Source organism: Pungitius pungitius, chromosome 5, assembly GCF_949316345.1.
Source record: "Pungitius pungitius chromosome 5, fPunPun2.1, whole genome shotgun sequence".
Classification (NCBI taxonomy): Eukaryota; Metazoa; Chordata; class Actinopteri; order Perciformes; family Gasterosteidae; genus Pungitius; species Pungitius pungitius.
The window spans coordinates 17,652,017-17,679,314 of NC_084904.1; the positions used below are offsets into that span (position 1 = coordinate 17,652,017).

At 45.9% G+C, this 27,298-nt stretch overlaps 2 protein-coding genes across 7 annotated transcripts; both read left to right on the forward strand.

The window, feature by feature from the left end:
• Positions 1-287: 287 nt before the first annotated feature.
• On the forward strand, positions 288-24,029 carry si:ch73-138n13.1 (calponin homology domain-containing protein DDB_G0272472). 6 transcript variants are annotated; one of them, XM_062562455.1, is made up of 14 exons: positions 288-494; positions 744-785; positions 1,918-2,011; positions 3,052-4,364; positions 5,108-5,198; positions 5,817-8,720; positions 10,071-10,196; positions 19,077-19,192; positions 21,014-21,179; positions 21,288-21,438; positions 21,628-21,761; positions 21,931-22,073; positions 22,178-22,265; positions 22,372-24,029. In XM_062562455.1, the coding sequence occupies exons 4-13, from the start codon at positions 3,067-3,069 to the stop codon at positions 22,251-22,253; spliced, it is 5,205 nt and encodes a 1,734-aa protein (XP_062418439.1). In that variant the 5' UTR covers positions 288-494; positions 744-785; positions 1,918-2,011; positions 3,052-3,066; the 3' UTR covers positions 22,254-22,265; positions 22,372-24,029. The 6 variants fall into 6 exon arrangements, with proteins under 6 accessions (XP_062418439.1, XP_037338021.2, XP_037338024.2 ...); XM_037482124.2 differs by lacking the exon at positions 744-785; XM_037482127.2 differs by lacking the exons at positions 744-785; positions 10,071-10,196.
• Positions 24,030-24,673: 644 nt separating this feature from the next.
• LOC119225080 (beta-crystallin B3-like) lies at positions 24,674-26,433 on the forward strand. The gene is made up of 6 exons (XM_037482745.2): positions 24,674-24,748; positions 25,004-25,101; positions 25,355-25,473; positions 25,618-25,750; positions 25,917-26,059; positions 26,184-26,433. The coding sequence occupies exons 1-6, from the start codon at positions 24,712-24,714 to the stop codon at positions 26,431-26,433; spliced, it is 780 nt and encodes a 259-aa protein (XP_037338642.2). The 5' UTR covers positions 24,674-24,711.
• Positions 26,434-27,298: the final 865 nt, after the last annotated feature.

Consider the following 27,298-nt stretch of genomic DNA (forward strand, 5'->3'; position numbering starts at 1 on the left):
TGAGTCAAGTTATACACATTCATCTCAACATCAAGTCTGGGATTTCCGCTTTAAATACATGGGTTGCACCCACGGTTCACTGTTAGTCATGCATCTTACATTTTACCGAATTGATGTACGTTCCCTTAGACATACTTTAAGATCTCTGTCCTTATACCAAAATACTTACTTGTCTTATAAATAATATTTGCCCAGTTTATGTTTGTGCTACGCTTTATTTTGAAAATGCTAACCGGAACCCTCGTGTCGTGCTTGTTCACTTAACTGGTTCAGAGGCTAACCAGTCAGTCGGCTTGTTTAGTGCACCCTGTCAACAACACTGCAACCTGAGACGGGATAGCCAGTGGGCTAGCTAATTCGACCAGCTAAGTTAGCTGCTAGCCCCCGTATTACACAAGTACCACGACTCATAGTTATTCTTTATTTCTTTGAAAGATGTATCATGCTTGAAGTTGGTTCGACAAGAGAAGCAGCAGGATTGACTTTTCCACTTGGTAAGTTGCCTTCAGTCCGGATCAAAGCAAGACAGGTTCAGTCAGTGTTTCCATTTTGCGAGTCCAGCTTCTTGAGTTGTTGGCTAGCCGTTTGCTAGCCAGCTACTCCTGTTAGTTCATCTTTCCTTTTAATTTGAAGTCTGGAATTATCAGACGACTTTGGACCCTACGTGCGTCTTTGTCAGTTTTTTGTGCTTTTAAAGTATTCCGGTTGTGAGCCGGACAACTAGGTCTCTTTTTTTTCAATAGGACCGGGTTGGTTACAGTCCGTGGTCCGAGGCTGGCTCAACAGTAGGTGGACCGGGCAGGAGGAAGAGCTGAGACTTGTTGCAAATCTCACACAAAGACCCGAATGTTAATGGACATCTCTGTGGTAGACAATGATGAAAGGCAGTTTGTAAAAGTTGAATAACTACGAATGATCTCCTATAACATTTCTTAATTGATTGTTTGTGCACATAACTGGCCCACTCACCTTGGTTAATTCCGCTTGCCCCTCTCTTACTTATTGTTTGCAAGAATGCTTTAAAGCCAAACCTTGATTTGCTGGAGCTCGTCCTTCTTATTGTTATTGTCTGTCATGAGCTCTGAATAACTGGCCGAACCGGGTTACTGACTACATATCTTACTGTGATTCCTACTCCCATTTGTACGTGCTTCTTGCCAAAAATCAATTAAATCTCTTGCACATAATAAATGGGGTGCAACAAATAATCCAGGCATTGAAGTGGTTTGTAGCTTTCAGTCATGTGTCAAATATAAAATACACATAGGGTATAAAAGGCAGCCACTCTCCTAATCCCTGCTGTGCTGCTCGACCCACCATCACAGTAAATGTTTATCATTCCATCTTACTGAAGGCGTTTCCTCCCCACATCTAAAGTTCAAGTGTCCACCCGGCGAGCTGAAGCCGGTGTGTTTCATCAGTAGTATTCTTCCGCTTCCTCCTGTTTCCTCTTTCAGATACAATGCATCTATGGATTATCAGCACCTCAGTGGTTAAGACGCGTCCGTTGATGTAAACTAAATTAGATGTGCGGCAGTGACCTGATGGCTCTCAGTGGAAAAGTGCTGCACACCTTACTGTTAAAGGCATTTGTAGTTTCAACTCCCACAAATTACATATATCTATATGTGGGGAGGGTGATAGACGACGTGATGAAAATAGACGAAAAGGTAAACCGAGCATCATTGAGTTAATGATTTTTCCCATATTGATCAGCTCAAATGCGAGGGTGTGACTATATTTACTCAAGTCTGTGTCAGTGGGAACGTTTTCATTTATTTGCTTCTGAATGTGAGCGTGCGAACAGTGAAGGACTATTTGGAACCGGCCAGTCTGCTGTGATTTTTTTTTTCTTTGTCACAGCCGTTTCAACTAAAGAAAAGTGAGATTTATTGACACAAAGTGTGTTCCTCTTAGGCTTCTTCAAATTATTCCTGCTGTGGGATATGACATCACTGTTTGGTTACAACAAAAGCCAGGGCTTTACTGCAGACGGTTGACATCTGCACAGGTAAGAGATTCTGGAATGAAGAGGGAATTTCTTAAAGGGTTCACACAGAAGCCTTTCAGCAGTAATGTTTAGCATGCCATTTAAAAATAATGGAGTCAATTGATCTCCAGTTATCTCCTATTTGACTTCTTTTTTTCCCTTTCTAAACCGTTCACGATAAACGTGTGAAAGTTCGTCAGGGGACAACCTGAATCTCAAATGGCAATGCGGTGTGCCTTTCCAGTGGATTCCCCCATTCAGTGTCGAAGCCTGATTTCCCTGTGTTACAACACGGGAACGAAAAAAATGTCACGGTACAGTTGTCTGGCTCCTCCCCGCTGTCAGCATCCAACTTAGAGCCACACGGCCCGATCCCTACTGCACTGGTAATTCAGGTTAGCAATGCAAACAAATCAACCTCAGGCAATTTAGTTACTGATTGTAGGCTTCATGCTGATCGTATAGTATAGTATGTTGTTGTCTGCGGGAAAGACTATTTATAGGAAGTCGTATAATATTCATTAAGTAATCACATTTGTGAATGCAGGGACTACCATTGAGCATGTGATGTCTTGTCAACAGTATTTCTTTAAAATCTGCATAAGTTAATTTATCCTGAATTATCTCAAAATAGACCGTTTTGATTGTTAAAGTTGGCCTCAAAAGCAGTAACTTTGCATCTCAGTAAGCCACATTGGTGTCAGAGTGTATGACTGAAGCAACTTAATTTAATTCAACTGTAGCTCTTTAAATTATTTTTATAACTTATGCCTTTTCTTATATATATATATATATATATTTCTAATGTGAGCTGTGCTGTGACAAACCATGTTTTGTGGAAAACATTAAATCAATGTGAATATGGATTGTCTAACAGCTGTCAAGCATGCATGCGTCACCCTGTTGGAGTGACCAATAACCTTAAAATCACTGGCACTCCCAAAACAAAGTCCACATCAATGGTTAGATAGTGAGTGACTTGAAGCTGATAATGACCTGGACTTAAACTTAGTGCTGTGGTATTGCATCAACGTTTTTCTTTTTTTTTTTTTACCAAAAAGGTGGCGTTCCAGAGGATGGCTGCTCAGGTAGACGTTCAGACTGGCGAGGTGGGGAGGGCAGTGGTCGGAGGACGACTTCACCTGAGTCCTTTGACCGACTCCAGCAATAAAGGCCTCAATGAGATCTCCTCCATCACCCAGTCCCATATTATCAGCCCCGAACCAAACAAACCCGCCCCAGTCCCCAAGCCACGGCTCACTCCCAAACCCTTCGCCATGGAGAGAAACCCCACGATTAAGCCCATACTTGCCCCCAAGCCCCAGACCAAGCCCCGGCCAGAGTCCACTCGCCTCGCTGGATACAAACCGGAGCCCCCATGCAGTCCAAAACCTCAGCAACCGGTTGCCACTGGCAAACCCAGGCCACTGTTAACTAACACCAACCGGCCTTCCCCTACCACATTTAAAACGACTAATAAGTTGAACACTGGACAAACAAGCAAGCCAATCGCCCAGCCATTCAAACCTGCCCCTCCTCTTGACCTTGGCGACCCCAGCAAACCCATTCGTCATTTAACGTCAGAAAGGCAGAAGCCTCGTGCTTCAAACTTGGTGTATTCCAAGAGTCTTAAACAACCTCCAGCATCGGAGTGGTCTGGAACCACCAAGAATCAAGATGAGAAGGAACAGGCAAAATCAAGCAAAAGTGGAGGCTCCATTACCAGAGCCAAGTCCATGGGTTTTCTTGCTCAGGTAGGGAAGGAAGAGGAAGAAAAGGAAAAAGAAAACCCAGAGGCAGCAGTGCTCCTGCGACCAAAGCCCAGGGCGTCCAGGCCCAGACCCGTGTCCGCCATTTTCCTCGACAGTCCGACCGAGACACCGGCCCCTTCCCTTCGCTGGGCGAGACGACCCCTTTCGGCGGATCTCACGGCCAGGTTTGAGTCAATCGGTCTATCTCTGCACCGTAAAACTCCCAAGGCAAACACTAATGAGGACACGCCAGAGGAAAAAGAACCGGCACAGAAGAAGGAGCAGGAGAAAACGCCTAAAAGTATCCCACAACAAAGTACTGATGGTTTAAGCAAAATAAATACAGAAGAAAAGAAGCCGAAAGAAGCCGAAGAGGATAAGCGCGCAGTTAGCGTCAAGTCCCGCATCAGTCTCATCCTCGACTCGTCCTCCTCTCCTGGGACGGGCGTCCCGGCCCAAGGGTCCGATCTTCACTCCCCGGTGCAGCCGGTCCCTGCCACAGAACCACCAGTGGGTATTCAGCAGATCATCAGGCAGCTGACCGAGGACACATCACCAGTCCAGAGTCCCGCAGCCAAACCTGCGCCGAGGCCCCGTCCCTTGCCCTTCGACCTGACGAGAAGGTAAGAGCTGCTTTTGATTGGCCTCGGTTTAGACGAGCCCCTCCCCCCCCCCTCCTCCTGCAGAGTCCATCGCCGCAATGCATGCTCGTTAGATTTGATCCCTACTCGCTTGGAAAATTGTGCACACAAGGTCAAAGGTAACCTCACGAGATCGAGGCGGCCGACAGTTTTTGGAGCCAGGCGCTGCCCTCGACCTACTACTGCAAGGCCAAGGGCATGATGGGAAAACGGCAGACTGGAGAGATGATTTCCTCAGTTTTCCTTAGTTTTAACAATCTCCTAGTATTCCAGAAAGATCTATTTTTCTATTTTTGATGTGTACTTGTCATATGTCACACCAGATTGTAGGCAAAAGATCTCATGTTGTGCAACAACGGTTTTATCTGTAACATGTATTGTGTTGTTCATGAGGGTGAATTCATAGAACACCCATCAAAGACATACAAAAACAAGAGGATTGAACATCATGGCAGACAAACGTTCAAATCATTTTTTTATATTTCTCTACAGGATTATATTGATCTAACAGGACTTTTAACAGACTGTTTCTGTGACTTCCTGTATATTCTTTGAAGCCGTCCTCCAGCTGCCGCCTGATCTCGTCCATTTTCCATGCGAGAGGCTTCGCATCCCATACAAGCTGAATGTCTTAAAGCCTCGGCTGGCTTCTGTCCATTGTGTTTGTCCACCAGTTCCATTGTCATGCATGGCTTTTGTCTTGTGTGACGTTGTATGTTCATCAGGTTTTCATCCGAGCAGTCGACAGATCTGGGCAATGTTTTCTTCAGTGAGGCGACAGACCGCGATGAGATCAGCAAAGATCCTCAGAGGAGGGTAAGAAAGGGAATATGCTTCGTAGTCACTGGTTTCTGTTGGGGGTCGGTTTTTGTTTAACACACAAATGGGAAGGAGAACATACAAATATTTTTCTAAACAGAGTAGCGTTTCACTCGGTTCCAAATAAAAAGCAAATGGCAGAAACGGGTAAAGTCTGAAAAGTAGATTAAACAAGATGGAACTGTCAATATTTATAAATATTTTAAGTTCATGTTTGAATTGGTAAACCAAGGGGAAATACAACTTGACAGTAGTCAACTGTGGACACCAGACTTTTTAGAGGGAATTGGGCATTCCAGCAAAATGAGTTGACACAACCATAGCTGTGAAACATAATCCAGGCAGCACAGTAATCATCCCCGGTGACTGCCGGTTATGAAACACACACATAGGAGATTGCTGGGAAAAGGGCAACGCAGAGAGGCTTTGATTCCCTCCTTGGCACCACACCCACAGTTATGAGGTCCACATAGAACAATGAGGATACCATTACTCCACTACCACAAATCCTTTTTAGGGGCCATATTTTCTCCTGGGATACATAAATGAACAATAAGTGGCCAGTTTGCTGCTATCACTTAACCATTCTCGGCATTTCTCTCAATTTCCTTTTAGATTGAAGAGGCAGCAATCACCCCCAGTGACCAGAGGACCTTTGTGGATCTAAGTGACTCCCAAGAGCCGCTGAAAAAGGCCTCTGCGCCCGAAGGGCCTAAGGCAGCAGAGGGGTCTGGCGCCACTTCGAAGGAAAGCGCTCCCAGGAGCGACGTACACACAGTGAAAGCATCCTTGTTTGAAAATGTTGTGGAGAGGCACAGTGTGCTGCTGGTGGAGGACAGCAAGCCCGTAAACGAGACTAGTGATTGGCTCAGAAGCCCGCCTTTTAAGGGTCAAAGCGGTAAGGATGACGGTGCGATCGTCACTGCCACCCAGCAAGAGCCTCTATCTCCATCAAGCCCTGTGAGGGTCACACATGCCTTTGACACCGTGCAATCTGTGGAAGAGAGCAGGGCAGTGAGCGAGAACATCCCATCAGCACTGTGGGAGGACAAGGCCATGACGCTGCGCTCCAGGCGCTCCGAGGGGGCCGGATCAGCACACGGCGAACCAGCTGCGGCTCTGACGCCGGAACAGCAGCCTCGCATTCTGAGAGTTGGTGCTTTGCAGAAGTGGACCTCCGCAGGTCCCGATGCGACTGCAGAGAAAGGGGGGCTCAAGGAATCTCAAACGGCAAGACAAGGGACTTCGAACGAAGACCGGGCCAGGCAGCTGGAAGCCGAACAGGAAGAAGTGGCCGCGGCTCCTAAACGTTTGAAAATGCTGCAGTCTGAAGAGCAGCCGAAACCCAGAGCCACCTATTTCGCTCTGACCGGACAAATCCAGGAGCCGGTCTCTCCTGTCGATGGAGGAGCAAGCCTAGTGGACTTTGAAAATTTCTCTGTGAGGTCCGCACTAGGCGGCTCTCAGGGGAAGCTTCTTGCAACGAGGAGGAATCCATCATTGGATAAAGCTTTTGAAAAAAACTCCCAAGATCCGGTTGAGGACTTGATGATGCGGGGCCTCGTTTCCCAAAGAGGGATACGATCGACTATGGACGGACAGACAGCAGAGGAAATTATGCAAGATGAAAAGAGACGAGAACTACAGAAAGAGACGGAAAAGCACATGGCAAAAATGCAAGAGATTTTTCAGAGGGAAAAACAGAGACTGCTGGAAGTGGAGGAAGAAACACATTTAGAGTTTGCACAAATGAAGGAGAGGGACATGCAAAGAGAATTTGAAAGGCAAAGACAGAAAGCTTTTGAGAAGGAGAAACAGGAGTTTGAGGAGCAACAACGTGCACTGGAAAGGCAGAAACAGTTGGAGCTTGAACAGAGGCAGAAACTGCAGGAGCTGGAGAGAGCGAAACTAAGGGAGATTGAAAAGGAGCGGCAACTACAGCATGAGAAAGAAAGACGACAGAAAATGGAGAGGCAGAGAATGATGGAAAGGGAGAAACTGCAGGAGCAGGAAAGGGAGAGACAGAGAATGTTGGAAAGGGAGAAACTGCAGGAGCAGGAAAGGGAGAGACAGAGAATGTTGGAAAGGGAGAAACTGCAGGAGCAGGAAAGGGAGAGACAGCGGGAACAGGAGAGGCAAAGACAAAGGGAGGAAGAGAGGCAGAGAGAGCTGGACAAGGAAAGACAGTTGCTGGTGCAAAGGGAGAAACAGAGGGTGCAGGAGCTGAGGAGAATTAAGGAACAGGAAAGACTACAGCTATTGGAGTTTGAAAAGCAGATGCAGAAGGAAAAGGAGACACAGCAGCTCATGGAGTCCGAGACGCAGAGACTGAGAGAAAAGACGGAGAAAGAGGCCGAGAAAATGAAACAGATGGCATTAGACCAGGAGCTTTTAAGAATGAAAGAGCTTATTAAAGAAAGGGAAAGACAAAAGGAGATGGAAAAGGAGCATCGGAGAGAGGTTGAGAGAGAAAAGCAGAGAGAGCTGGAGAGACAGAGACAGAGGGATTTAGAAAGGGAGAGACAGAGACAACTCGATAACGAGAGACAGGAATTGGAAAAGCAGAGGCTGAGGCAACGGGAACTGGAGAAGGAAAGGCAGAGGAAAGAGGAGTTGGAGGAAATCAAAGAGATGGAGAGAAGACGGCTCCTGGAGTTGGAAAAGCAAAAGCAGGCAGAGAGGGACCGACGGCACATTTTGGAGGCGGAGAAGCGCAGACTGAGGGAGAGCGCAGAAAGGGGGGAGGCAGATAAAATGAGGCACATAGCCAAGCAGCAGGAAGGGGAGAGGCAGCGGCTAAAAGAGAGACAGGAGAGGGCGAGGATGGAGTCGTCGCCTCTCAGGCCTCAGGTGTTGGATCCGACCTCCGTGCGCCGAAGCAAGTCGTTCTCCAAGGCCCCCTCCCAGCGCAGCGACCCCGCGACACGTTGGAAGGAGCCGTCCCCGCGAGGGGACGCGTCTTACCGACCCGCCATCCTCGACATTGACTCCTTCACGTCTCAAGTTCAGCCTTCCCCCGGCAAAGACCTGTTTCCCGTTCCCCAGGGAGCGGACGCGGCATCCGGAGCTAGGTTACAACCGCCTGCGCCGGACGTAGATGTAAGCTGGAGGCTGCCGCAGCAGACCTCGGGCATCACGAGCCCAGTGTGGACGACGTCGTCCCTCCAGGACCCGTGGGAACTGCGGCCCGTTGAGATCCCCCTGGACAAACCTGTGGCGGTGACCAGAAGAAGTAGCGGCAAGCTCACCCCCGAGCAGCTCCTCCTCAGGCAGGGGGAGCGGCTCCTGGCTCCACAGAGGCCCTACAGCAGCGCTCCCCAGGAGCAGTTATGGCAGCAGCAGCAGCCGCAGCAGCAGCAGCAGCCCCAGCAGCCCCAGCAGCAGCAGCAGCAGCAGCAGCAGCCCCAGCAGCCCCAGCAGCCCCAGCAGCAGCAGCAGCCGCAGCAGCAGCAGCAGCAGCAGCAGCCTCCGGACAGCAGGGGAGAGGTGCTCAGCCAGAGGAGATCACAGGGTTCTCAGGTGAGCGGGACACATCCATGACATACTATTTGTTATATTCATTTAGTGAGCCATAGTCGTGTTTGGAGTAGAATTTACAACATAGGTATGCTGAAATGTCACATTTATATTAAATAAATGGCCCCAACCCTATCAAGTCACTTTTGGCTGGAATGCTTTCGCCTGGAAACCAACGGTTGAGGTCAAGGTGACGACGTCCACTTCTGTTATCTTTTATATACACAGTCAGTTCAGTTCATGGAAACTGTTTTCATTTTTGCTCTTTGAATGAGGGAAATGTGTCCACACTTTTGACTGGTACTGTTTATAATAATTTTTTATCGTTCAAATATTCACTTAATGGATGTCTGAGAAAGAGCCATGTAGTTAGCCATGGACTAAGTGCACACAATCGGACCACTTTGTACGCATGCCATCATTAAAGTGCAAAACCGCCAAAATGTAGCAACGGGCTCTGCTGTCTCTGACCTGCTCACTGACCCCATCAGACGCCTCGGCCCTTCAGTGGCTTCCTGCTTGTACCCAGAATAAGATCTAAAGCTGGTAAAGGTACCTTTAGTTCCTGTGGCTCTCTGGAATGTGTGCATGTGTGTAGGTTGTGTGTGTGCAAGTAATAATATTGTTATTGTCATTGCTTTATTTTTACACTACTGTGTTGTATATGCGTGGTGTTTATTTTGATTATGTATTTAATCATTGTTTTGCGCTCGACGAATGCATTGCTTTACTTTTTTACATCCCAGAAAGCAGAAGAAATCAGAGACTGAATAGTCAGTTAGTCTTTACAGATAAATACTCGGTTCTCTGATAAACTGGCCTCACTGTTGGACAATAGGGGCTGTTGTTCCAGCATGGCCATTTCTTCTTCTTTTTTCATTAACTAATAGTGTATTCAGCCTTTGCATGTCTGCTGGATACCAAAAATTTATATTTATCAATTAATGTAACATTTAAAAAATGTAATAACGTTCTCATGTACACAACGTGGTGCATTGAAATAGGCTGATCCCATAGTTGAGTCATACTCCTCCGGCTTGGGGGACTGTGATGCGTATGTGTGGTGGGAGAGTGACCGTATGCATGCTATTCCTCTCCCAGTTGACTGTTTCGTTATAGTTGTGTGTGTGTGTGTGTGTGTGTGATAAATATTCCACCAGTTAAGAATTAGCTGTCCCATTTGAAAGAACTACAATGGTACCACTAAAAGGACTCTTAACTTTTTATGTGGCATGTGAATTTCTCTCGCATACTCCCAATACACAGCAGAATCCAGCATGCTAGTGCACAGGTTGAAAGAAATGTGTGTATGGTTATATGGTGTGAAGTTGACTGTGTCTGTGTGTGTGTTAGGAGTTGAACAGGATGCGGTCTCGCAGTGTTTCCCGGCGATCGGCTCCTTCGAGCAGTGTTTTGGAGAGAAGCCTTTCCAGGATAAGGAGCCGCAGCGCCCACCGCGAACAGGACGGCGACAGCTGGGTGAGTGAGGCAGCCTGCACGAGAGATGTGACACAATGAGACCAGGTGCCGCCTCCTCGGCCTTTGCTTCGTTTTGATGGCTGGCTGTAATTATTGTCGTCATTCAATTTGGGAATATTTTAAATAAAGCTCATAAAGCTTTGTGGAAACAGGGAGGGAAATCTGTGCGTTTGTGTTTGCACTGTGAGTGCGTGCAATGTTGTGTTTGTCTTTGATAGAGGATGTGCGTGTATTGAAGGTAGACGTAGGTAGAAAGTAGAGGAATGCAGTTAGTTGACTGACAGCTTAATGACGTTGTGCTTGGATCAGGAAGTAGTTGGTGACTAATGTTGATGGCAAAGCCTCTGAGACTCTTTCACCTGTCACATGCTATACAAGTGGCCAAAAAATCCTCTCAGGCCTGTAATTCAGGATTGGATTAGTCAAGTGCTTATTGAGTAACTCTTCTTATTTTAAACCCCTTCATGTCTTTTTTGTATATATCTATAAAAAGGATCTGCAAATCCGCAACTACACACTTATACAATTTATACACTATATACACTAAAATAGCTTTTATACATGAGCATGCAGAGTGTTTATTCATATCGGTGGTTGGGCTCAGATGGCTCTTTGTCATGGAGACTTGGATTGAAGGCCTGCCCCAGGAAACCAGAAGTACAGTTTATTGTGTCTTCTAATTGTATGCTGCAGGATACAGAGCTTACTACCACCACCTAGTGGTTAGCTTTGACTTAATTATCACCCTTTCCACCACTGTTCTTAGTGTTTGTGTTTTTGAGTCTGAAAAAAGCTCAACAACAGTGATGTGATGCAAATGCAGCAGCAGCAGCAGATAAAGGAATACACAATGTAACATGTTGCTATGAAAATACATTATAATGTAATATTGGGCTCATCACACACAATTTCTTCACACGTGTGGGATTTCACCCTTTAATGGACTGGATGGTCCATAACGAATTTTACATATTTTACACAAACATTTGCGAGAACCTTTTGAACTACAGCAAGAGTGCGTCACTGCTTATTTTCCATACAGACATTTGCTATTCAAAAAGCTGACTCGTGTCTCTGCTGAATTTGACCATGACATTTTTTTGTAGTGTAAGAAAGTACTACTTTCAAAAGAAAAATCAAATACAAAGCCACAACTAACAATTGTTAGTTTTATCAATATTGTTGTTAATAAAACAATTTAAACTGAATATCTACCAATTGAATAACAAATGTAATATACAATAAGTTGATAAGAAAATAAATATATATAGATTTGAGTAAAACTCCATTATATATGATGTATGATGGTTAAATAATTTTACTTGAGGATTGGCATAAATTACCAATAATGTTTGTCAAATTCAGAGATTTGCGAGTACTGATATTAAAAAGCAGTCCAATACCTGTTCGGGTATCTGTGACCATTCTATTTTACAAAGTTTGTAAAGCAGTGTGTAGTCACCAATTTTCCAACCTGAAATTAGCTCCCAACACCATGTGGTACACAAACGTAACGAATGGCTCCTACACAGTGTTCAAGTAAAGCCTAATGTCGCCTTTCTGGAGACAGGGATGTTCCTTTGGCCCCCTTGTGTGGGAGGAACTAGCAGCTTATTAATTAAACACGGGTATGACATCTGTACAAACCCCTGGGTCCGAACTGGAGATGTTGGATCGGTAGGAAATGCATCAGAGCTCCTCTCAAACATGATGGATCTTCCCACCTCTTAGTTACTGGTGGAAGAGTCCTCCTGACCGATGAGCTAATAGATGTGCGGTGACATCATTGCCGCGGAGGGTCTGAAGCTGGCGAGCGCGGGGGCGGGGGGGCAGATCAGAGATGGGCACCGGGCTGAGAGCTGTGTTGTACATCTGGTCGTGTTGCCTGACTCCACACTGCCTCTGGGTAAGTGACAACACAACTCTCTTCTCACAGACGTTCCTCCGTAGCACAGGAAAGCCGTCTGAATACTGAATGGAGGTAGTTCTCCTGAACACCTCCATTCTGCCTACTTACTTAAGTTGCATCCTGTTTCAGCTCCTTTTGTGCGCTCCGTAGTAGTGTTTCCATTTGTGGCCGGCGCACCGATTGATGATGTCAGCAGAAGAGGGGGAAGTGATGAGCAGCCATGACGCGGCATTAAGAAGCAATTGATTAAACAAAGAGGCACAAAAGGATTATCATTATTTCCTACATAAATGCTATAAAAACGGTATAACAGGAATTTTATTTTTTTATTCATTAAATGTGTAATTTAACACCATAATTTACCAGTAGGCTAATGTGATGCCTTCAAAATGCTGACTTTCCAAAACGCCCAAAAGCGTTTATAGGAAGAAAAAACTAATTAGCGAAGCTGGAACCAGCATTTGTTTCACAATTTGTCTAAACAAATACAATCCATATTTGATTTCCTTTTTATTGAGTAACTTTTTTAGCAATTATTTTGAGCATTATTTTACTCACAAATACAGAATGAGTAAAATAGTAATGTTACTAGTACGACTCGCCAGAGGAAAGTGATGATGATGCTCCTGGTGTTACTAATACTGCAGTAACCTTCATACGCTTCAGATGAGTAATTCAATTGCATCAGGCTGTGTCACCTCGTCCTTACTTGTGCCCGACAAAGAGGCAGCCATTTTCGGGCTGGCGTGATCGTGAGAGAGGTCAGTTTGTGTGCCGGTCGAAACTGAGAACCCAGCACTTGAAAGAAAAGTGAATCAGATTACCTGCAGGGGGCATATGTGGACAGGGATTTGGCGTGAAAGAGCTGTTAGCTGGACTCTGAAGTGTCCCGCTGTGGCTTTATTCAGGTTACCGGTTCACTGGCCCCATAAAACAGAAACCCGACTAAGTCCAAAATGTTTCCCTGTCTGTGTGTTTGGATCTGACTTGAAGTGAGATTCAAACAAACATCCACTTGACTGTTGTGATGCTTGCTACACTGCGCCGACAAACCCTGTTAGAGCCACACTCCTGCATCATCGCACTTGTTCATATCTGATCGTGTCTCACTTTGTCGTCTCCACTTTCTCTGGAGCTGCCTCTTTCAGTTAAAAAAAAAAAAAAAAGCAGCCGCTGTCACGTCGTCTCTCATCACTTCTGCCAGATCTGTTTCCCTGCCTCTCCGTGCTGCCTCTGACACTTCCCTGTGTTGCCCTGCGACTGAACGAGGCTGGAGCGATACTGCACCGCACCGCATAGCATATATCACCCTCCTCTCTCCCTCCCGCTCTGTACCAGGGACCTCCCATTCGCTCTCTCGCTCTCTCTCTCTTTAATTCCATGACTCCGTTCCGCGCTCCCTCTCTCCACCCAGTTTCTCCTTGAGAGTGAGTCCTACAGCGCAGAGAGCAGCAGTGCTGACGCATTTGCTGCTACCTGCCCGTACCTGCAGAGAAAGGCGAGGAGAAACCTTTTATACTCTCCTTCCTCGATTTTTCCCCCCCCCCCACCTCCCCTCTGGATTTGACTTCCCCCAGCACACTGCTCTCTGCTGTTTCCTCTGTCTGGCACTGCATGGATTGCCCTCTGGATTTCCTTGTGGAATACGAATGACTTTAGCAGCTTTCCTTTTGCCACCAGCTGTCCTGCATCATTTTTCCTCTCCGCTTTTGCCAGAAGGTAGCCCAGTATCTGCCACCGTGGAGATGTAGTCTATGCTGAATGGATGGATGGATTTTTTTTTTTTTTTTTTTTGACTTTCAACCCGGGCCTTGTTTTGGAGTTGACGCATCATTGAAAGCTCCGGGGAGCGATGTCATTGAGGCTGAGATTTGTACAGATACTCTCACATCTGGATAATTAACAAACAAACTAATTCTTATACTCAGCATTGTTAGCACACGGCTCCTGGATGTTAAACACAACGAGCACGTTGAGGATGAGTTTCTTTAGCGTGTCTTTTCTGTTCTTTTGGTAGAAAGTGCAGGGCTTGTTTGTTTAGGTTGTCTCACAGAGTAGTGCCCTGCATAACTCCTCGTAAGTGCTGGGCTTACGTAACCTCCAACCTTTTACAGGGCCACCCGGCGGTTGTACCGAGCACATTGTTCCTAGCGAATCTTGTGTCCTATCCAACGAGGCGTTTAGAAAGCTTCCCGATTCAGTTGAGGGCGACGGGCTGCAGCCTCGACAGTGATGAGTTGAAGCGGAGTCCCAACTGCATTAGGACGGAACTGCAGGAAGGCCTTTTTTAAGAAGTGAACCCAAGGGGGACAGCCCGTCCTGTAGCAGTCCGGGACGGACCGGCCTTATTCCTCGCTGCAGTGCTGTGAGCAGCTGACGGCATCAACCCCACCTGACTGGGTTGTTGTTGTTGTCGTCTCCGTCACCTTCCACGCCAGTGAATACCCCGGGCTGCACACCTGGCCGCTAATGACTGTCTGTCGCTGCGATAGTAACGAGAGTCTCGGCGCACCGACTCCATTCTGACACACGTGTCGGTAGCGGGGGGGGGCTGACTGCGATGGAGTACCTGGGGGACAAGCTGTCGGTGGCCCAGTCTCAGATGTCGGGATGGGTGGGAAACGTCCGCCGCTCCCTTCACGGGGCACTGGGCTTTCTGTCCAGCTCGGGGGAGAGGGGAGGACAGGGGGAGGACGGGACCGGGGACTTCAAGAGAACCAACTCCCTGCGCTCGCTGGCCTCCCGCAGCAGGGAGTCCATCCGCAGGTTCTCACTGCGCAGCCAGCAACGCCTGTCCTTACGCAGGCGCACCGCGCCCAACACCCCTACCGCTGTAAGACACACACACGCACACACACACAAACTCAAAGTACAAACAATTTAGCCAGACACTAATGCGATTCGTATTTCAGCTGACCCGAGGAGTCTGTCAACTATGTTGCCAGCAGTGCGATTTGAACATCTGTTGATGTTAAATTGGGCACAATAGGAATTCAAGTCATTTTGCAGCAATGTTCGTGCAGTCCTGTAATGTTACTGTGGTGGCAGCTGCTCCTTCGGCAACTATCTGGTCTCCAGCCAACCGCGTGAAGAACGTCCGTCTCAGTCTTTGCTTTCAGCACTTCTCCATCTTGCGTTGTCCATGGCTCAATGTGAAGCTTTCTCTGTTTTGTTAAGTTGTGTGTTAAACTGCTTCTTCAGGTCATCGTGTCACCTACCTTTTTTTAAAACTTTTTTTTTTTACTGGATGACTGACACAATAGGAAAAAACATGATTAGAGAAATTATGCTACATAATTTAAATTGCCAAAAACTAAACTCCTGAAGAGGACACAAATCTGATTCCACTTGTCTCCACCCTGATATCAATCCTGGCCCGTGCTCTATATAAAGGACAGATTTCGAAATTCCATGTAGGGCTACGGATACATCGCAGGGAACCTGTTCCTATCTTTAGGTCACGCCTGTTTGCTGAACTGCCGTCCAGCGCCTCATGACTCACAACTCTTATTTAGATAAGGACTGTTTTCAATCTCGCCCGTGTGGTCGTCGGTTGTGCTGGGATGTCCTCTTAGACCTGGAACGCCATCAACTGTGGTTGTGGTCTCTGGGAGCAACGTGCTCCCCCTCCACCCACCACTGGGCTTGTGTTAAGTGGATGAATGACAGTAAGAGGCCAGTAATGGCTGAATGCTAATGGACAGCGTCTACATAGCCAGTAGGCCAAAGAGAGGAAGCAAGCAATGTGTGGATGAGATGACACTTTCTGCAGACTAAGTGGAAGCTGTTTATGTATATGTACTCCTGACAATCTCTACTGCGGCTCTGATTAGTTTCCCCACAGTCATGTGGCTGTCGTTATAGGAGATATTGGACATCTTGAGATTAAAGATTTGATTGATTTTGATCACCTGTCGCATGCAGTAATGTGCCACCATCCCACCAAGATCTAAACGACATGGAATAATACGTGTTTGCTCGGACAGTTGAAGAAATATTTGCCGGATTCATTAATCGATAGATTAGGTAGATTTAAAATAAATAGATCCACTGAGCTCAGCCAATTGGAGATGTTTGTTGTGGGGGGGGGGGGGGGGCAGTGTAACTTGATGACTGGACAAACCGGTCTGTGAAAAGTATGTTAGCATTACTAAAATATAACACAGATTTTTACAACTATAAGGTGACTGGGTAATTGCTATTAATACACTGCAGTTACATGTATAATATTAATGTATTTCTGCTTTTGGATCTCTAATCATCTTTGGGGTCAGCCAGAGTGTGTGTGTGACAAACAACACATGCATTGATCAGCACAGTAAGGAGACACAGATGCAACCAAAAGAATTGGCATATTAGCAAAAACCAAAAGAAATGAGAATAATCCTTTAAGTAAGATCCATTGCCCTCTGAGCAGAATTGTTAAGCCGAGTCAGGTATTTGCATTCTTCCCCCCCCCCCCCCCCCCTGTTCTTACCAGACGTCTTTGTACAGCAGTGAACCTGTAGCCACATGAACCACATGTTTAGTGGAACAATAGCACAGTACTGTTGGGTTAATGCAAAGACCTCTGACGCCCGGCCATTTGTTGACATGAGATTTGTGCTCGCCGGAGCAGTTGTTTTGAATATGTGTAGGATATTGATTACCGCTGTGTACATTAGGGCACTATTTTTTCCACTGTGCCCTACCCAGATTGATGAGAGTGGAGACAATGGGGAGTGGTGGCTTACTGCCAGTGTACCGCTGTGATTGAAGGTATTTTCATGGCTGTTAATGATCTCACAGTCGTGACCCATCGCATTTACAAGAAGCTCATAACGCCAGCAGAGGTGTGTGTGTGTGTGTGTGTGTGTGTGTGTGTGTGTGTGTGTGTGTGTGTGTGTGTGTGTGTGTGTGTGTGTGTGTGTGTGTGTGTGTGTGTGTGTGTGTGTGTGTGTGTGTGTGTGTGTGTGTGTGTGTGTGTGTGTGTGTGTGTGTGTGTGTGTGTGTGTGTGTGTGTGTCACAGATTTCTGTGGTTCCAAAGGTCTTTCCAAGGAACACTCTCCATTTCCCTGTTGAGGTTTTTAGCAATGCACAAGCCGCAGTGCCTCCGTCCTGGCGAGTGTGTTGCCGGGGTATGTGTGGCCCCTGTCGCGATCGTATTGTTGCATTAGTTTACAAGGCCTCGGTCCACCCGCTTCCTCGGCAGTTTATCAGTTCGCCCTATTTAGTGATCGGCTCTTTCTTTACTTTATCCTTCCATTCATCCGCTCTTTGTTGCGTTGTTTCCCCAGACACACCCTTCCTGTCTCGGGGGAAGCAGGCTATTGCTAATGTTATTAAGGAAAAGCCTTCCCCCTGACAGTTCTAAATTATTGCTGCTAGACCTGTTGGTTCAGTAGGCCTCCCCACTGAGCCAACCATATCACCCTTGTTCGTGGCTGTTAGCACAGCCTACACTAATGGGTTTCCATTCAGCAGAACAGTTGATCCCTCTCAGTGCTCGAACATTTTTTAAGTAATTGTTTGGCCAGCACACCTGTCTAACGTGGCTCTGTTTGCACATTGATGCAGGCGGCATCAAAAGAGAAAGTAAAATGCATGCATTTGAGGTAACGTACAAAGGCAGTGAAAGGGCCCCAATTTTACTGAATAAAAAATGGTATGAGATTATGAAAGAGCCTCTAAAAGGCTTCCAGCCACTTTGAGCAGACGGCCGCCCTGGTGCCTGACTTTAACATGTTCCAGCAAAGGCAATGTTTGGTGAGGGTGCGATATGGGTGTGTTTTTTAGGTTAAGCAACAGGCGCACACAAAGCATAGTATTTTTTTATTTTTTTTTATTCGCTTTTCACAAGACCTGATTATGCCTTTTTTTTCTTTTGCCATTTTCACGGCAGTGTCTGTGACAATGGCACGTGTCAAAAGCTGTCTTGTTACACACCTCTGCCCAGCTGTCGTCTGCAGTCAATTTACATGAATGCATGATTTAGGTGAGGGGTTGTGCCCTATTCTGGTGGAAGAAAGACCCTTTAAGTGTGTGTATTTTAAAGGTAAGTGGCGTGACCCTGTGATGTCGACATGAAAAATGTGAGTCCTTGTGAGAAGACGAGGAGGAAGTTGAGAACGAGTGCTTTCTCTGATGCAGGGAGCAATGTTGAACGTCACTCTCACTGCTCTGTGTTCTCTTTCCTGTCAGGAAAGGCTTAGCTGATGAATGACATCCTGTCCCACTGTTCTTCCTTTTGTTTTCCTACTGTCTTTGGCTTTATTGTATTCCCTCAATCCAAATGTATCCCAGTCTCACTCTTCTTTCTCGCTTGCGCTCTTTTTGAAGTACCCTTGTTGTATCTCTACACTCAGATGCACAAAGAAAACAAGGATAGCATTCATACAAGGATAGCATTCATGTTGCTCTGAGAATGAGATCTCTGCTCACATGAACGTCGCCAGTGATCGGCCCTCGTGGTCTACGAAGCTGGGGCCGTTACCGCACCAGGTGTATCACATTTCTCCGTCCACCCCCAGGCAACGTCTCAGGACAGAAGGATTTTCTATTGTTTTTTTTTTAAATATATAGGCCATGGTTATCAGTCCATGAGCAGGCGTGCCTGTGTGAGCCCTGTGTGCTTTTGGGACAGTATGTTCTCTGTACCCGCCTCATTAAAAGAGCCATGGTTCAGTAGACAGCAAACACACTCGGTCACCCACCCATCTCCCTTTTTTTTTTTGTCCCAACTCCATTAACTCATCCTTTCACCTTTTCATTACCGTACCACTGCCGGCTGCTCAAGTTCCACGGGGCGCAGCTCTGTGAGCAACGGTGTTGGCTCTTCAGTAGCACTGATGACGTTGATTACCCAACTACCTATTTCAGCTTAAGCACTATGCATACATATTTATTTCTAGTGTCAAGCGAGAGCCTCTGCCATATTAGTGTCACTCTTATGATGATTTTATTAATAATTGCTCCCGCCCTTTGCCTTCAGGTGCAGCAGAAGCAGAGCGACTCTGGCGACGAGGAGGGGAAGGACTCGGGAACTCCGGTCCGCGACAACGACAGTCAGTACGGCACCTGGGAGACCGGACTGCGCACCGATGACAGGTAGACGATGACAAGACACAAGACAATGTCCACAAAGCATTGCGATTGTTCATTGCAATGCAATCAGGCTGGAAAACAGTGTTCATGGTAAGCACATCTATGCCATGTAAGCCATGCCAACAACCACTGTATGCAGATGTAAGACCTGAAAGTGGGCTTCTACAAAAAAAAGTCAATCATAGCTTTAGTTTGATCAAGAATCAACCTTGATGTCATCCTAATGTTAGTGACATTTCAGAATATTATTGAAACATTTCCAATTTTCTATTTGTACTCTCTAAATAGGTATAAATACACTTCTATAATATATATATATATATATATATATATCTATAATATATTTATACCACATGACTGACCAGCAACCTGTAACCCCAGATACTGTCACAACAATACACATGCGCCAAATGTAGTTAGTGGCCCACCTGTTCTCGCAAAAGCCTGTTTCTATACCCCTTTACTATTTCCTCTATGTAAACGAGTCACTGTGTTTTGTGTTTACTTATGCAAACATTTTGTTTAAGTTGCAAATGCTACACATAACACACAGGTGGGCTGAAGGTGAACCTTAAGCCGTCATTGGCCGTGGCTCCCTGAGTGTTCAACCAACAGCAGGAGGGTTTGGCGTCATTTCAGTCAGAGCATCTCCCGACACAGCAACACCATGGTTCAATATCTGCCCACATGCATATTTTTTTAGTCAAGACATTTGCTATACATAGCAGCCAATGTTGGGAACCAATGCAACAAGTCGGCGGAACTACAGAGTGGTGAAAGCTGTGCCCAAGAGAGAGAAAGAGGAAAAGCAGCAGTAAATCAAAGCAAAATACCATAAAGAGTCCCACTGACATGAAACCAAACTCCAGATTATGCTGTTTCACTGCATCCAAGAGGAATTAAACACTTCCTCATATCAGTACACTTGGAAAAGCACATTTTCCACACTATATTATTTCGTTGTGAAGTACTACATGTTCTATATGAACAAGTAAAAGGAACAGTGTGCAACTGTTGGTGAGATTAACAATTGACTTGTCCTGCAAAACTTACACTGAAGTCAATCATTAGCTCTGTTTGCTTAGAAATTTGGCACCTTTTTAAGATTTAACGCTCTGGTGGGATATTGTTTTATGCGTTCCGGACGAGGTGTTTTTTTTTTTCCAGGGCTTTAAAAATTGCTCAAAAATGACGTTCCAATATTCACTTTAAAAAAAAACTCATATATTCGAATATCTGGTTGCTATAGAAGCCCATTTCCGCCACAAAAAAAAGAAGGGTTAGAAAGTCAGAATTATGAGATAAAGAACAAGCACCGTTTTCCTCCGTAGCCACAGCCGGAGAATGATGAGGCCCATATTCCGCAGCCAGACATTGTTGTAGCCGGATAAATCCATAAGCTCTGTGTTGGTTTTCTTATCTTTCGAAGAAAAGTTTGAGTAACTCCCGTGTTTGCTCCTCTATATCAAAAGCTGCATCGCATTCCATTGCAGTCCACCACTGACCTCCTGTGGATGGAAAAAGAATGAATCGCAACATTTACATAAACAACATGAATGGATAATTGTTCCATGCAATTTAGGATAAAGTGAGAATAAAAATATTGTCTATTAAATCTAATTTCCTATGTGGATTACTTTTTGTTAAGGCCTCCAGTTTGTATTGAGATGCTTTGGCTAAGTCGAAGCTTCCTTCAGTCCAGTCACCAAAAGGAAAGCTGTGACTCAGACTGTTTTATTGTAACCGCGGTAACAAACCCTGCAGTTGTTTTGTTGAGGTGTTACTTAATTCTTGATTTCCCCCTGTTTTTAAAAAAACATTCAGCCTCACTCCTGCCACTCCCAGCTCGGAGAGCAATCCCAGCCCTTCATCAAGGAAGCCCACTCCCACTCGCACGTCAGGTGATCACGCCTCGCTGTTCGAGACGGACACTCTGGACAGCCTCCTTCCCTCCCCCCCATCTGGGAGCCAGCCACTCTCTTTTCCCGACGTAAGTGCGCTTTTGTTTCCTCACAGGTCCCCGTGTGCCTTTACCAGTGTCTCATGTTGGATGCTGTTTTTAGGACTGACGTATATCTCTTGTTTTTCGGGTGTCCAGACCCCGACCACTCTCTTGGACACCAGCGCCCTTCGCTCCAGAGCCCAACTGGGGAAGAAACGAGCGCCACGGACACGTCCCTCCAGAGCCGCCCGTCAGACGGAGGGAGAGGGAGGAGCCACCGAGGACTGGCTTTTCACGGACTCAACAGGTTAGTGCGCTAAGACGAGCTTACGTCTCCATACGGATCTGTTCCACCCGATGAGCTCCTTCTTCAATATTCACCAAACGGTTACATGTGAAAGTGATGCACTCAGAGGTTTAACTGTGTTCTCCAGGAGCAATGCTGAGTCTACTGTACGCTCGCATATGGTAATAATATGTGTTCCCCCTATGACAGAGGCAAAGGCTGAGACTAAGGACGACGACTCTGACACTGTGGAGCCGACCAAAGGAGCAGACGCCAGCGCGGCTGCTTCCTCTCAGCCACAGAGGATTGCCCTGTTCCCCGGGATGGACCCTTCAGCCTTAAAGGTGATACTCCCCTGTGCATTTGTCAGATGAGCTTGTATTTCTTTTTATAGAACAAAAATGTGTATTGTTGAGCGCCTCTCTGCTCGTGTTATGCATGTTTGTATGTGATATATTTGTATTGGTTAGTCTTAAAAAGCAATGTCCCAATGGGTCCCATTCCTGTTGTCAGGCCCAGTTGAGGAAGAGGGGCGACTCTGACAATCAAATCGACGGAGCGGCTCCCTCTCCTTCACAGCTTTCTCGCTCTCCCAAGTCTCCCTTTCTTCCCAGGGCAGCGCGTGTACTGCCCCCTGCTGGTGGGAAAGAGAATGGGTAAGACCCCCAAAGTTACAGATAATGTGTTTTCTTTGGCCACAGACGCTTGTGTATCTGTGAGCCCCTGAATGAACTGTACCGCGTGTGTCTTATTTGTGTAGTGAGGAGAACTCCCCCCAGTGGTTGAAAGAGCTGAAGTCCAAGAAGCGCCTGAGTCAGTATGACAATGACAGCTAAGTAAATAATGAGGTAAGACCCTTTTTTGAATTTTCTATACCGCTTTCCCTGTGCGTATTAAACATCAAATGAGATTATTTTCATTTATGACAACAGTTTTCCCCTCACACCCCTCTAGGTTGCCTTAACAGATGAATCTATATGAAAATAAAGCCTTAATGTCCGACACGGAGAAGAGAGGTGAATCTACAGCTGCTGTTGTATTTTTTTTTTTTCTGTTCATTTTTTTGTTCTTTTCCCATCTGGGTTGATAAATGTGCATGGTGCCTTTTTTTTATGGAGAGTCTTCTGGAAAAAGAAATCAACACGAAGCAAGGAGGGGAAAAAACAAAACAAACGGGCTTGATCCATTTCATGCTTGAACCTGTAGAAGCACGTCTGCACCTGGAGGCACTTCAAATGAACACTTTAATAGGGACCAGGAGCGATTGGGCGGGGAGAGAAGGCGATTATTGGCTGTTATTTCCAGTCCAGCCAAATTTCAGGAAATAGTTAGTGTGTGGGAGCACGACGCCTCTTCATCACATGCTGAAGGACAATCCAGCGGGTCTTTCCCACGGTGTTTGTATCTAGTCCCGTACTTATGTACTCGTCTAATATGTACACACTGGCTGTGTGTGTGCGTTTGGGAATTTGTGTGTTATCCGTGGCGGTTGTCGATGGTGGTCACACAAAGCGATGCCACGGGACAACATTTCAAACACTAACGATTTTCCTTCTTGAACAAATCACTGCTGGTTGCTCGTAGAGAGTTTATCATGTTAGTAACTAATCAGGAGATGTTATATTTGTATTATCATTGATCTGACAGAGCTAGTTTTTATTACATTTGATGCATCACTACAATGGACTTGGTGACACTCCACAACCCTAACCTTGTCACAGTTTCTACATTCTGTACTTGTGTTTTTTTGTTGTAAGTATCTAAGAAGACGCACATGGGACTTTTTAGTCAAGTGACTTTATCTGTCCATGCCTAATCCTTATCAGCACAAAGACACTATTCAATCATTTGAATATACAGTACAAGTCAAAGGTTTGGACACATTTTCTCAACCAATTCAATGAGAAAGTGTGTCTCAATTCTGACTGGTACTGCATTAGACCACACTAATCAGCCTGTGTTCCCTCCTTAAAAGCTTAAATGATTGTAGCTGTAAGCATTCATCACAAGCCATACTTGTGGCCCTCACACACTCCTCAATCATGTTAGAAACGTGTATGTATATACATAAATATATTTTCTCCAACGACTGTGCAATTTCCCATGATTTTGTCCCCATCAATGTGCATGCACAATCTTGGCTGTCGAACCAGGCATTGCTCAGACTTACACTACTCCAATGTTCACTACATCGCTTAGATTCCTACCTTCATGATACTCTCAAAAAACATTAACATTTGCACCTGCTTCATCTTGGCGATCATCTTATTCCTGGTGGTTGTCCATCCAGCCACGCTGCGCTTCTATAAAGCACTTTGTCACTTGATGCCCTACAGGTCTGACCTAGGCCTCCTCCTATTGGCCCGTTGTCGTCTGTAATGTCGGAGTGCTCGCGCAATGCAAGTGAATCTGTTAATCGAGTCTTCAGAGTGGTTGTCCCTGGTTTCTATGTAAATGAAGTTTTACTCTGTCTTGAATTTGAGGTTTATTTTTTTTCATGTCTTTGTTTGTCCCCCTTTTTTTTATTTGAAAGTAAAAATGTATATAGCACTGTGTTGTACTGGCCAGTGTTCTAAGGTGAATACATTCTTAATAAAATGTACTTTACTTGAGCTGCACGTCTCTTGTCTACTGTTTCATTGGCTAAACTTAACTGTGGCTGTTGCACTTTTCTGTAAACGTGTGCACTCGTTAATCCAGCTTTCTGTCGATTGAAATCTGTTAAGTCTTGTTTAGTATCGAGTGAGGTCTGAGACTACAACCATCAAGCCTGATGAGATTCTTTGATGCTGCTGCAAATTCGCTTCAGTCAAAACTGTGAACGGATCTGTTCTTGCTGATAATAACACAAACCCAAATCTAGGGCGAAACGTGCGAGGTGTGGTGTGTTTGAGACCCGGTGTAGACCCACAGTGTGCGTGTGTGTGTGTTTTGTGCTGAGCGGAGCTGTTTGCTGAATCCTCTTGGCTCTCTCTCTCCCACCCGGTGCCCGCACACAGTGCTCGCTGGCAGCCAGGCGGACCGGCAGGGCAGCGTGTGCCAACACAGCTGCCTATTGAGAGGCAGCGTTACGGACACAATGTGAGCGACAGACTTGCTGTATCAACAGCTCGTCCCTTTTCTGCTGTTGTGGCCAGAAATAAACCATAAATACCCCCCTGTCTCTGCCCTCTAATGGCTCAAGCTCACCAAGCACCAAGTGGCACTGAAAAAGAGGGACACTACCACTTCCTAGCAGGCTTATCCAGGTAAAAACCTCACTGTGGACACAGTCGGTGTAACAATTCCAATGCAATGGAGTTAGATGATGCTGCATCGAGTGGAGACCAAGGTTTGCATGATTTTGGTATCCTTGGATTGGATTGTTGTGGACATGCTTTTAATGACACATGTGTAAATGTTCTTTACGGATAATGATGTATATCATTCAGTCAATTCAATGATAATTTGGCCAAAATGTATACATCCCTCGGACTCAAGGGTGAGTTATAAACTGCAACTGTGACATTGAGCCTTCCTCCTGTGTGCTTGGACATGCATGCTTGATGGATGGTGCTTTGTCTGTGTGTGTGCTGCTGCCAAGAAGTGGAGGAGCAGTGGATCAGGAGCATGTCGGAGCAGCAGAGTGCCCCGGAGCAGCTAGCTGCTTGGAAGAGCCAGGGTGGAGCTGGAGCCACATACAAGGTACTGGTTTGGTCAGAGAAGGATTGGAAAGCCACAGTCCTTCTATTGGTCAGGAATCTGGCTGTCTTTGAAGTCTTATTAGGTATTCTGGTGAACAGACATCGGATGACAGGTTATTCAAAGAGATTCTACAGTATTTATAATGGGTTTTATCTCAATCAAGCAACTACATTTCACTAAGGAGATATTGACTCTAATGTTTCAATGCCGGTAACCATGCACCTCTGTGTCGTCCCTTTGATGTTTGATCTAGGTGTTGCTGTTCGAGTTTGAGAACTTCCAGGGCCGCAAGGCGGAGTTTTCTGCCGAGTGTAAAGATGTGACTGGGAAGGGACTGGTGAAGGTTGGATCTGTAATAGTTGAGGCAGGACCGTAAGTAATGCGCAAGGTTTAATTTGTGTCTTGAGAAAGTAAGACGCATAAGAGGTTTTAAGAAAAGTGGTTCCTCAATAACTTGGTCACGTTTGGTATCCGTGTCCGAGAAACTTAATTTAGCTCTATTCTTTCCCCTCTCAGCTGGGCAGGTTATGATAAGCATGGATTCACAGGGGAGCAGTTTATTCTGGAGAAGGGCGAGTATCCACGATGGGACACCTGGACCAACAGCCAGAACAGCTACACCCTTTTGTCTCTTAGGCCGCTCAAAGTGGTGGGTTGAATAGTCTACATGCAAAACTGCACTCTCTCAGCAGCTCTCTAAATGTGCTCAATAATAAGCGTGCCACGTGTTACTTCTGTACACACTATATTTGTCTTTTGTATTCAGCATCTACCAGAGACAGTTAATAGAAATGCGTCTGGTTTCCCTTCTACAGGACAGCGCTGAACACAAGTTACACCTCTATGAAAACCCTGGATTCACTGGTAGAAAGATGGAGATTGTTGATGATGATGTGCCCAGTTTGTGGGGCCACGGTTTTCAGGATCGTGTGGCAAGTGTCAAGGCGCTCAGCGGAACGTAAGACCCTCCCTACGTCTCTCTTTCATTTCTCTTTGCTGTTCATTTTATTTATTGTACCTTCACAACTCAAGTCCTGTTTTGAGACAAGCGCCACAGTTTACCGGTTTTCCTTTCCCTCCAGATGGGTCGGCTACATGTACCCAGGCTACAGGGGGCGGCAGTTTATCTTCGAGAAAGGGGATTTCAAGCACTGGAACGACTGGGAGGCCCCTGCACCGCAGATCCAGTCTGTCCGGCGCATGCGCGACATGCAGTGGCACAAGAGGGGCTGTTTCACTGTCCCTGACCCAGCTCCGGCTCCTGGCCCCGGCCCCGACCCGGACCCTACCCCAGCACCTCCCGCCCCTCCCGCCACGGCTGGAGCCAGCTGAGCAGGATCCTCACACATGTACCTCCCTGCCAACAGTGCCTGCCCTCTACCTTAACCTAACCATGGCGAGCGATGCTTGTGCACAGTGAGGAGTGCCATGTGTACGTTTCAGTGGCGAAATAAAGTTGTTTCACCCTGGGTTTTGCACTGTTTTTGGTCCACATTACACTTGTAGGTCACAGTGGAGGTGGCTTTAAGTTATACTTAATATTTTGAAAAAAACATGGAACATACGTGGAAATAATAAAGCACACATCGGGCAGACATTCTTTCTTAAGATAAAGTCTGTGTTTTGAACTGAAATAATGTGCAGGTGTGAGTCCATTTCACTGCCTCAAAGCCTCATCCGGCAGCATTAGAGCACATGACTTATTCAGGGAATATGCGGGTACACATCTGTGTAACAGCAGTGGAAGGGATTTCGTGCTTTATACATGCTTGCTGTAAAAACATCATTCAGTGCATTCCCTTCCACAGTCATCATTGTGCATTTGATGCTTGATGATGTTATGATGCATGGTTACCAAGTAAACAATTACGAGCTGACCTCAACTACGGCACATACAGGCTATTGTAGTGTACAATTCTCCTTACACACATACGAGATCTATTAGCTTATAAAAGCATACTGTATATCCCCTTCTGCCTCCTGTACTGCTGTCCAATCCTCAAGGTTTTCTCAGATCAGTAATAAGTACACAGCTGTGAACACATCTGTAGCATGTTAACATCTAGCACACTGGATCAAGAGAAAAGACTTTGGTTGGGTAGTCGTTTACAAAAACAAACAAATTATGAGGATTTATTCTTTCACATTTGTGCACTTGTTCAGCTGAACAAAAAGTCTTCTAGACATGAGATCAAAC

Bases quoted from the DNA above. Each gene is read 5' to 3' on its own strand.
- LOC119225080 (XM_037482745.2), top strand. From the start codon at position 24,712: ATGGAGTTAGATGATGCTGCATCGAGTGGAGACCAAG. The intron at 25,102-25,354 runs GTACTGGTTTGG...TGTTTGATCTAG, and splicing joins GAGCTGGAGCCACATACAAG to GTGTTGCTGTTCGAGTTTGA. The intron at 25,751-25,916 runs GTGGGTTGAATA...TCCCTTCTACAG, and splicing joins CTCTTAGGCCGCTCAAAGTG to GACAGCGCTGAACACAAGTT.
- si:ch73-138n13.1 (XM_062562455.1), top strand. From the start codon at position 3,067: ATGGCTGCTCAGGTAGACGTTCAGACTGGCGAGGTGGGGAGGGCAGTG. The intron at 21,180-21,287 runs GTAAGTGCGCTT...TCGGGTGTCCAG, and splicing joins AGCCACTCTCTTTTCCCGAC to ACCCCGACCACTCTCTTGGA. The intron at 22,074-22,177 runs GTAAGACCCCCA...TTATTTGTGTAG, and splicing joins GCTGGTGGGAAAGAGAATGG to TGAGGAGAACTCCCCCCAGT.